Genomic DNA, 11,327 nt, shown 5'->3' with positions numbered 1-11,327 from the left:
GACCTAGCATGACCAACAAACATGCTTTCAGATGCTTGGTAGTTGACTTTCACCGGATGTATGCTATCATCATCATCTTACGTACGACAAGAATTTGTGCTTAACCCGATATAATCTTTAGCGCCAATTCTTTTCCGGCGCGTAAAAGGCCGTTATTTAATTGCGGGCCGTGTATTGAAACGAGAAGATTGAAGGATTGCGTGCTATGACTCAAACTGGAAGATGTGCTGTGCAATGCTTCTTAATCACCCACGATAATCGCATTCATTGTCATTTGAACCGGAACCCCTTCAATCTTGATGAGCAGAAGGTTACCGACTCAGATCCCATCTATGCTCTCTCATAACACTCGTCCATCAAAAGCAGCCAAGATAGACAATCACAATTTGACATCGACAACATCTTCAACAATGAGCACTTCAAGCGGTACCAACAATGGTGGACCATCTGCTCGTTTAGCAAAAGTCGCAAATCGTCTCGTTGGAGAAGTAGAAAAAGGTCCTGATGTTTGGAGTGTTTTTAACCCTCTGGTCTTTCCAACTGCTGTCAACCTTGGTCAAGGGTTTATGAACTTTCCACCACCTCCATTCGTACGGGACGCATTCTTGAAAGAAGCTTCTGAACGTACAGATGTTCATCATTACAGTCATCCAAAAGGAAGACCACGCTTACGTCAAGCTGTTGCCAAAACATATGGACCTTTCATCCACAAACCCAAGGATGGATATGATCCAGCACCAGCATCCGGTCAAACTCCACAGATACGCAAAGAGACAGAGCCCTTGGATCCCGAGACCGAGGTTCTCATTACTGCAGGTGCGAATGGTGGTATGTATAGCGTCTTGACAGCATTCATCGAACCAGGAGATGAAGTGATCTTCTTAGAGCCTTTCTTTGATCAATACGAAATGGAGGTTGTGTACAACGATGGTGTACCTGTATATGTCCCACTCATTCCACCACCGGCTCAAGAAAGTCAGACGTCCGTAGGTGCAGACAAATGGAGCGTTGACTTTGACCTTCTGCGTAAAAAGTTGTCAAGCGGGAAAGTTCGTGCGATTATGCTAAACACTCCGCATAACCCAGTCGGTAAGGTATTCTCTCTAGAAGAGCTGCAAGAAGTTGCAAAATTGTGCATTGAACACGATCTGTTGGTATTGGCAGATGAAGTATACGATTGCTTGACATTCGATGGCAAGGAGCATATCAGAATCGCATCGTTGGAGGGAATGTTCAACAGAACTGTGACAGTAGGTAGCGCTGGCAAGAGTTTCGCATGTACAGGATGGCGAGTTGGATGGCTCTTGGGACCAAAGCATCTCCTCAATCCCACTTTGGCAGCACATACCCGAATCTTATTCTGTGTCAATTCACCCGCCTCGGAAGGAGCAGCAATCGGATTAGAAGAGGCGCCAAAGCACAACTTCTTTGCAGTGCAACGAGAGCAATACGATGATCGTCGTAAGATCCTGATGCGCGTACTGGACGATTTAGGTTTCAAATATACCATTCCACATGGAGCATACTTTATCATGGCTGATGCAAGTTCTTTGCAAATGCCTGAAGATTTCCAATTCTCGGATTTTGTTTCAAAACAGAGCAAGGATTACAAGATGGCTTACTTTATCGCAAAGACTATTGATGTCGTTTGCATTCCTGCAACCGCATTTGCATCAAAAGAGAACGCCCATCTTTATGAGAACTTCTTGCGATTCTCTTTCTGCAAGGATGGCGATCTGGAACGGGCTGCTGAACGATTGCAAAAGCTGAAGCCGTACCTCAAGAAATGAAGCTGGGTTGTGTAACTTGTACTGTGATCAATAGATGATAATGAGATGGGATTTGAGACTATTGATGACAATATTCATTCGTGCATCAACGGAAGACACACAAAATGGATAAGCACTGGATACCACTGATGTCAGAGAGTGTATGCAAATTGCTGTGCATTCCTTATCGCCCCTTGGAGAGCTTAGTTCTAAACAACACGTTTCTAGTCATGCAACAGATCTTTTCTCACATCCACCTGGATTGGCTTTGATCAACATGCAGAAGCTATTTTATTTGGTACTTTTGCTTTCTGCTTACATTCTCGCTTCTGGCCATCGGGGAAGCAATGAAAGGTTCCTCAAAAGTCAAGTAGCCGAAATTCCCCCAAGCGGAATGTACACCTTTCTCTGGAAGCGCGGTAAAGGTTTAGATGTCGATTTGAATCTTTCGCCACCTCAGGAAGAGGTTCTCAAATCTCCTGAAGGAAATGAACAGCATGGCAAAGATGGGCAAAGTACACCAGCTTCTGTTACTGTGAAGGAGAATGCGCCTCGCTCCGATGATGTTGAAAATCAACGTAGGCTGATGAACAACAAAAAGGAAGCCGAAAGACGACGTAAACAAAGAGCAGCTTGGGAAGAAGCGGTTACAGATTCATCAAAGATGACACCTGAATTATTTCAACAAATTAGTAGACATTACCAAAGTCAACGTAAACGACAAAAAAAGTATTACGATAAAGTGGAAACGAAAGTGAAGAGTTCAACTGCTAATTCGAAAGAAATCGCAACTTTTAATCGACATCATCGAACTATCGAATGGCGTTCGGAGTCGGAAGCAAATGAGGCATATTACCAGAAATTACTCAAAAAGGAACGTGAAAGAAAAAGGAAGAATAGGGAGAAGAAAAAGCAAAAGTTGCAAAAGCGTGCTTTATCACCTGGTATCGATCTCAACATGGAGCCTGTGGCTGAACAAGCAGCATCTTCATTGCCCAGAGATGAATCGCAAGCGGAAGTTCATAGTCAACCTGAAGGCCAAACAGAGAATGTGCGTAGGAGAGGACGTCCACGGGTACCTGCTGACGTGAGGATGCAAAAAGAAAGGATGAGAGGGATACGATGGCGTGAAGGAAAAAGAGCTAAAGAGCAAGAAGGAAAAAGTGAAGATCCATCCATAGTTCGACCGAGAAGGGGGCGTCCAAGGATTCCTGCTGAAGTGAGAAGAGAGAGAGATTTGGCAAGAGCACAACGATGGAGAGATCAGCAGAAAGCTAGATTTAAAGAAGCACTTCAAGATCCAAGTAAGATGACGGAAGAAGTGAAAGCGGAGATAACAAAGTATAAAGGTATTCAAAAAGCCTCAGCAAAGAAGCATTATGAAAAATTAAAAGCAAAGGTTGAATCAAATGCAGAAATTAGTCCGTACGAATTCAGAAATTATCACTTACTCCATCAGACTGCACAATGGAGGTCTGCTTCAAAGGAGAATCAAGCAGCATATGAACGCCGTTTGCTGCGAAGCAGGGAACGCAGAATTGCAAAACGTAAGGGTGCAGTAGTAAAGGAGGGCAAAGATGAACAAGGGCCTATCTTAAGGAAGCGTGCTAATGGTCTCAAGATTGACCTCAATCACACACCTCCGAGGGACGAAGAAGGCGAAGAAGGTGTGTTGATAGATACTGCCTCAACTGCTGCTGCTGACGACACGAAGGGAATAAGTAAAGATCAGCGCCGGGAAAGATATCGAATTCGTAAGCGACTTGAACGTCTCAAAAGGAAACAGAAGTGGAAGGAAGCCCAAGAGGATCCAACGAAATTAACGCCTGAATTGAAGGCCTCTATCGAAAGATTTAAACACAACAAGCGACTTGAATATCAAAGAAGGGCCAAACGACAGAAAGAAGCAGCAAAGGATCCTAAAAATATCGAGGCTTCAAAAAAGAGGAATCGACAGCGAGTGCAAAAGTATCATCTAACAAAGATGCAGAAAAAGAATTCTGGTCAGCTTCTAACGCCGAATGAGCAAAAGTACTTCGATCGACATTATCGAACCCTTGAATGGCGATTTAGCAATAAAGAATCACACGAACGTCATTTGATGCGAAGGAGAGAAAGTTACCGCGAAAAACAAACAAAAAATGCAGCAGATGACATAGGTGAAAAGGATCGTAATTGAAGTTTCGTCAAGCTTATCGTGTCTCCGGGGATGAATTTGCTGTGTTCAGTGCGAGGCAGTATACTCAAAGCTTGCTCGGGACTTCCTTTCGGGGCCTTTCGTACTCAAATGGTGGGTGTTACGCGGCAGAAATTGTATAAGAGTGACATCGAAACCATTATTCAAATCTGGTGCAATCCATTTAGGTTTGGCTCTTATTCACCATCTCGGCCCAAAATGCAGCTCTGTAAAAGTGTATTGCTTTACACGATATTATGTATTGCCATCCTCTTTAGTGAACTTTCTTGTTTATCACACTCGAAGGAATCAGATTTAAATGATCCCAACCTAGCAAAGCGCCAAACAGACCAATCTCCTACATCTAGCTCAGGATCAACAGGTCACCCGCATTCTTTACTAGAGCAATACAAGAAAAGCAAATCGTCAACATCACCTCTTTCTTCTTCTTCTTCATCATCTAGCACAGTACTAACAGGTTCTCCGCCTTCTTTATCAGAGCAAAACAAGAAACGCAAATGGTCAACAACATCTCTTTCTGAGACAGATCGGAATGCCCTTAAGGCAGCAGAAGCATTTCTGAATGATGATCATATGTCCCTCGAACAGGCGTTGAAAAAACATATGACGAAGCGCGAGCCTAAACTTTTTACCAATGAAGTTCTACATCGAAGCAAAGTTCATGGAAGACCAGCTGGCTATGAGTCTGTGAAACAAACAGCAGCACGACACGCAGAATCAGTACTACGATCGGGCAAACATACAGAAGAAGAGGCAAGAAAGATAGGACAAGCAATGGTCGACCGAAAGAATCAGCGCAGGGTTGATCGAAGGGCATATTGGATAAATATGGCAAATACAGATCCTTCACAGGTACGTCATCAACATGAGAATGTTCCTCTTCGACTTTCAAAGCATCATTATGTAGCCCTTAGATCTCATCAGCTAGATTATCAAGGGAAGGCTGAAAATATGCACGTGGCCAAGAAGATGGCAGAGGAAGAAACTGAAAAGGCTCACGCTCGGAAAAGTGATAGAGAACGTAATCGGAGAGCAAAGCTTAAGCAAAAGAGGCTAGGCCAAAGCTAGTTCTCTTTCACATTCCATTCCTTCTTGCACATCTGTCAGCTATTTCATAACTTTTTAATAAACTATAGTATCCACGACTAGATTCTCTATCACTTAGGAGACTGTTAATGCAAAAGGTACATTCTCATCAACCTCTATAGCCTAATGATATAAGGTACTGCAATTGCCAATTTCGTAATCTTGGACGGAGAGAAGCCAATAAGGAAGAGCACGATCGCTTTCAAATGCAGAGGAGAGAAAAAGCCATGCAAAGCAAGCACATAAGACAAAAGATGACAAAAAATCGAGTGAGTCTAGATAAGACCAACATTCAAACTTCAATCGTCTCCGTTTAGAGTCTGCTATGCTGTGCTCCCTGCAGATGCACGTTGTATCTGCAGTGAGATTTTGCTGTGTTTTGTAGCATATCTCTAAGGGGAAAAAGCAGCCTTAGTTACCTTTGTGTACACATGATAGCTTACACAGTTTCACATCTAATATTTTTGGCCCCGCGATCATATTTTGAGCTTCAGCTGGCTCTTTCCTTCAAATTGCTGGAGACCATCTTCTTTTGGACATCTCCTTCCTTCAGTAGATCATCAGTTTGCCTATTCAATATGCAAAAGCGGTTTCAGATCTTCTTGCTGTCGCTTATATGGCTTTCATTTTGCTTTGCAACTCTTCAGGGTAAGGACCTCGACTCGGAGGACGACAAGATCGACCGTTCAGCTATGTCTTCAAGCTATTCGAGCTCTGGATTCTGGAAGCGTGGTCAAGGCCTTCAGATCGATCTCAACTCTTTGCCGCCAGTGAATGAGGAGTCCGCTTCACCCAGCCAGCAAAATCATCAAACTATAGCACCTGTAGAATCTGCCCCAAAACATACTTCCACATCAGCCAATCCTGAAGATTTGGCAAAGTCCAAGGTTGGAGAGAGGAAATTGCGAAAGAAAGTACGAGAAAAACTCAGGAGAAAGGAGCAGAGAGCGTTATGGGAAGAGGCCAAAAAAGACCCAGCCAAAATGACACCGGAGCTGCAACGTCAAATTGATAAACAAACTGCATCCCATCGCAAAAGCCAGCAACGCTATCAGAAAAATATGTCAAAGAAAGCGAAAGAGAATAATTTTGCGTCTGAAGCTCAATTACGTACATGGCATAGGATGCGTCAAACACATCAATGGCGTGCTGAGTCTAGTGACAATGAGGCCAAACATCAAAGTCATGTGGAATACGTACGCAAATGGAGAAAACGAAAAGACGAAAACGCAAGTTCTAAGAAAGGTTCACAACGGAAGCGAGAGCTATCTTTTCCCATCAATTTGTTTGAGTCGGAGCCCTATATTCTTGTAAAACGCTCCGGTGGCTTAGATGTAGATCTCAACTTACCTCCACCAGAGCAGGACGTAGAAATTGCACATGATAGCAATGACGAGTACAAAGCATACTCTCAATCATCCTTGCCTTCAATGCCTACCTCAAGGAAGAAGCGCGGGAGACCAAAGCTGTTCACGGATGCAGAGCTGAAAGCAAGGAAGAACGCATATTCAAAGAGAAAGAGAAGTGAACAGTATCAAGCTTGGAGCGAAGCTAGACAAGATCCAACAAAATTAACTCCAGAGATGAAAGAGTCCATTGAGCGTCATTACACATTACAACGCAGAAGACATAAACGTTACCATACAAAGATTGCTTTGCTCATTAAGAATGGTGAGCCGGTCACTTTACAACAAGCTAAAGCATATCACCTGAAGAAAATGACACCTGAATGGCGTGCGGCGTCCCCTACAAATGAAGCCAAGTATCAAAAGCAAAGGGGAAGAGAGAAGACACGGAAGAAGATAAGAAGAGCAGAAAAAGCTGACGGAGAAAGATCATTAATGCATAAGCGTGGCTTAGATCCAGATATTGACTTGAACAAAATGCCTTATGATATTGAGCAGTATAGTTCACTTTTATCCGCTGCACAACCGAATGATGCTGTTCATCAAGATCAAGCGGAGCATACAGAAGTCAATCAAGGCGATAAAATGCGGAAACAGCTGGCGATTGAGAGAAAAAAGGAACAAAACAGACTGCATTCTAAAAAATTTCGTGAACGCCGCAGAGTCCGATTTGAGGAAGCACGTAAGAATCCCGAGCATGCGAAGCCAGAAGTGAAAGAGGAAATGGAACGGTATTACAAATCTACAAGAAATAGGACACGCACATATTACTATTCTCTTGATGCCAAGGTCAAATCAAATGCAGAACTGACACCTGTTCAGCTCAACTCGTACAATGCGAAGCGTAAAACCAAACAATGGAGAACGTCTTCGGCTGAGAATGCGGCAAGTTATCAGAAGCATTTGGCGTACAATCGGGCGAAGTGGCCGAAGGTTAAAGAGAAGATGAGACAGAAGAAAGAGTCTAAATTGCAGAAGCGTGGTATCCCGTCTGATGCCAGTTCGGATCCAGTGCATTCTACATGTGTACAGCCTGAGTCTGATGAAAATCTTCAAGGATCGATTTCAAACCCCACTCAAGATGCGATAAAAAGAAAACCTTGGCGTCCCAAAAAGACTGCAGAGGAGAAGAAGCTTACTCACAATCGAAGAATGCAGCGGTATCGAGCTAGAAGAAAGATAATTTGGCAGGAAGCGCTTGCAGATCCCGCCAAGATGACCCCTTTGATTAAATCGCAGATTCAACGTCATGCTGAAGGTAGACGAGCACGTTCGAAGCGATATTATCAAGCACTTAATGCAAAGATTAAAGACAATTCCGAAATCGCACCTGCGCAATTTCAGATGTATCATGCTTTACACCGAACGCCGATTTGGAGAAATGCTTCAAGTAAGAATCAAGCTGCTTACGAGCAGCACTTGAGCAATAATCGTAAAAGACAACGTGAGAAACAAGACTCAAGTAATAATGCTACTCAGTATCCATCAGATCCCCCTTTGCAGAAGCGCGCAAGCGATACAGGTCTTGATTTGAATAAGTCACCACCAAAAGATAGTCCAGAGGGTGACAAAGAACCAAAGGAGAATGTGAGCTCACATCAGCAGCAATCAAGGAGAGGAAGGTTAACCTTGGAAGAGAGAAGAAGACGCAACATGATTCGAGCCCGCATCCGAAGAATTAAACAGAAAGACGAAGCAATGAAAGATCCATCTTATGTGCAGCCGCCGAGTAAAGAAGAAAAGCTCGCCATTCGTGAGAAGAGTATGAAAGAGAAAGCACGAGGGTATCAACGGAAATTGTATCACAATCGAATGAACAAGGCAAAAAGTGGTCAAAAGCTAACCGAAAAAGAGGAGAAATATTGGCATTTTAAAAAGAAAACGTTGGAATGGCAAAAAGAGAATCCTGAAGCGTATGAACAGTACTTAAAGACGAAAAGGGAGGGTATGCAGAGAGCAAGAGCGCGGAAAAAGGCTGAAGAAAAAGTGATCGAGAAAGAGAATCAAATGAAGAAGCGGGCTTTCGATACGGGTATTGATTTGAACCGTTCTCCGCCTGAAGATGAAAGTGGTGCCGAGGCCGCATTGGAAGCACATTCTCCATCTCCGCCTATGATTACGCCATTGAAGAATGAAGATACGAGCAAGGCTGAACTAAAAGAGAAATATAGAATGCGAAAACGACGTGAACGTCAACAAAGACAGCAGAGATGGAAAGATGCAATGCAAGATCCAGACAAAATGACCGAAGATATAAAGCGTGCAATCGAAAGAGCAAAGCATAGTAGTCGAATAACCACTCAGCGATATTATAACTCCAAGATGGCAAAGATAAGATCAGGCCTACCGCTTACACCGGGAGAGGAAAAATTTATGCATCGACAAAGAAAGACACTCAAATGGCGAACGGAGAATCCAGGAAAATACGCACGCCATTTACAGAAGTCGAGAGAAAGTAGAAAGCGGCTGTCAAGCTCTTCTAAAACTGCACAACAAGCTCAATTCGACGATGATACTGGATTGAAGAAGCGTGGGCTAGATCCGAACATTAATCTGAATGAAATTCCACCAGAAGAAGAGCAAGAGACTTTGACCCCTACTCCTGAGTCGGCAAAAAAGAGTTCCAAGAAGAATGGCACTGGCAGGGAGCTTCTGTCAATAGTAGAGCGAAAGAAGAGAAAATTGGAACAAGTAAAAGCCTATCAGAGCCGGAGAAGGACGAAGATAAAGGAAGCATTAGCGGATCCTAGCTTGATGACGCCGGAACTAAGCGCATCTTATGTTAAATCCTTAGCATCAGCTCGACTACGTAGTCGCCGACCCTATCAAAAGAAGAAACAGAAGAGTTTCGAAGGCAAGCAGCTCACGGCTGCTCAAACAAAGAATCAAGATTATGCTGATAGAAGGTTTCAAGCGAAAGTGGATAATCCAGTGGAGTATGAAGCATACTTGAAGCAATTGAGAGATCGTAGGAGGCTTGTAGCGAGTACAAATCAAGCTCCTTCTCAACGTGATTCTGTATTGCGAAAGCGTACACTGATTCCCACGATTGATTTGAATGAGCTGCCAGCTCACAACGAAGGAGATGCTTTGTCAGCTCTACCGGGGTTCTCTGCAGAATCTCCTAAGAAAACTGTCCGCGGCAGGGTGGTGCTATCGCCAAAAGAGAGGAGAAAGAGAAGAAGAGAATCAAAGAAGGCTTACGTCAAGCGACAAAGAATGAAATGGAAGGAGGCATTGTTAGACCCCACGAGGATGACGCCAAAGATAAAGGCAGCTTTGCTAAAGTCCACGGAAGCAGATCGAATACGTAGTCAAAGATACTATCAGAAGAAGGTGGAGAAGCAAAAAGAGGGCCAACCTTTCTCACCTATAGAATTGAGAAAACAAGAGCGTGCAAATAAAAAGCTCCAATGGAAAATAGAACATCCAGAGGAGTATGCAGCATACTTTTTGCAGCAGAGAGTACATGTATTGAAGAAGAACAAGAGCACCGATTCTGGCCTGCAAAGAGGTGCTCTAGAACCAGAGATTGACCTCAACGAATCACCGCCCAAGGATGAAGAAGTGAGAAGCTCACCTGCAGCTGAATCGCATGCAACTGGAATCATGCCACGGAACTTCAAAATGAGCGATAAAGAAAGACAGCGAAAACGATCCGAACGACACAGGAGGAAACAAAAATGGAGAGAAGCAAAAGAAGATCCACGTCTGATGACACCAACCTTACAAAAGTCTATAGATAATCATTTGGCCTATGATCGAAAGCGTGGTCAGATATCTTATCAAAGAACCACTCAAAAGGCTCAAGCAGGTGAACAATTGACATCGATAGAACAAGCTCGCTACGATCGCACGCATAAAACTCTGAAATGGCGCAAAGAAAATGAAGAAGTATATGCACGCTTTCTGAAGAGACGCAGAGATCGTAGAAAGGAGGCAAAAGTTGACGAAATGACAAGCAAAGACCAAGTTCATCATGAGTCTAACTTGCATAAGCGGGGTTTGGATATCAACTTGAACAGACTGCCAGATTTGGACATTGATCTGAACGATTTGCCCCAAGAGCATGAGCAAAGCGTATCACCTGCGACAGTAAACCGTGAAGACGCAATTACTTTGGAAAAGCCTCCAAGTAAAAGGCTCAAAAAAGCGCCTTTGTCACAAGCCGAAAGGAAAAGGCGAAGCCTGATTGCATCAGAAAATAGACGACGTCGAAAGGCAGTCTTGCGGGAAGCGATGAATGATGCATCCAAAAGGACGCCGGAGATGGAGGCCGCTTTTGAAAGACAAAAGCAAGCAAATCGGAAGGCTTCGAAGCGGCAATATCATAGAATGAATCAAAAAATCAAAGATGGTCAATCTTTAACGCCTGCCCAGACTAAACGATACAACATCATCCATAGAACCAAAGTATGGCGTGAAAATCCTGCAAATCTAGAAAAATACAACAAGCTATTGGAGCTCGATCGGGGACGGAAGCGTAAACAGAGGGAAAAAAAGCCGTCGAAAGATGTTCAAAGGGACACCGGAGATGTAGAAAGATTGCACAAGCGCAAACTTGATCCCAATATCGATTTAAACAAATCTCCGCCAAAGGACGAGTCAGAAGCTGTACCTTCCAATATTGAGCATGCTACAGCTGTTCTCCCGCAGGGACAGACTGTTGAAGAGACGAATCCTCCACAAAAGAATCTGAAAAAAAGACGCCCGAGTAGAAAGGAGTATGAGAGACGTAAAAGATTAAAATGGAAGGAGGCATTAGAGGATCCTTCAAAAATGACACCGCAGATGGAAGAATCTATTCGAAAGGACCGTGAAAGAAATCGTAAGACTTCGCAGCTTCAACAGCAAAGGCTTAAAGCATTG

The 11,327-nt window shown here is 43.6% G+C and overlaps 3 protein-coding genes across 3 annotated transcripts; all 3 read left to right on the top strand.

Moving 5' to 3' along the window:
- Nucleotides 1–410: 410 nt before the first annotated feature.
- FA14DRAFT_171191 (PLP-dependent transferase) lies at nt 411–1,790 on the top strand (the record flags this gene model as incomplete). Its single annotated transcript, XM_025500317.1, has 1 exon — nt 411–1,790. One exon carries the CDS (start codon nt 411–413, stop codon nt 1,788–1,790), a length of 1,380 nt encoding a protein of 459 aa, XP_025358826.1.
- Nucleotides 1,791–2,046: 256 nt separating this feature from the next.
- Nucleotides 2,047–3,948, top strand: FA14DRAFT_171190 (uncharacterized protein; the record flags this gene model as incomplete). Its single annotated transcript, XM_025500316.1, has 1 exon — nt 2,047–3,948. The coding sequence occupies one exon, from the start codon at nt 2,047–2,049 to the stop codon at nt 3,946–3,948; it is 1,902 nt and encodes a 633-aa protein (XP_025358825.1).
- Nucleotides 3,949–4,164: 216 nt separating this feature from the next.
- On the top strand, nt 4,165–5,263 carry FA14DRAFT_183877 (uncharacterized protein; the record flags this gene model as incomplete). Its single annotated transcript, XM_025501350.1, has 1 exon — nt 4,165–5,263. The coding sequence occupies one exon, from the start codon at nt 4,165–4,167 to the stop codon at nt 5,032–5,034; it is 870 nt and encodes a 289-aa protein (XP_025358824.1). The 3' UTR covers nt 5,035–5,263.
- Nucleotides 5,264–11,327: the final 6,064 nt, after the last annotated feature.

The sequence above is a fragment of the Meira miltonrushii genome (assembly GCF_003144205.1).
Source record: "Meira miltonrushii strain MCA 3882 unplaced genomic scaffold FA14scaffold_1, whole genome shotgun sequence".
In the NCBI taxonomy this organism is placed as follows: Eukaryota; Fungi; Basidiomycota; class Exobasidiomycetes; order Exobasidiales; family Brachybasidiaceae; genus Meira; species Meira miltonrushii.
Note: the sequence above shows the minus strand (reverse complement) of the source record. Positions and strands in the feature narration are given on the sequence as shown.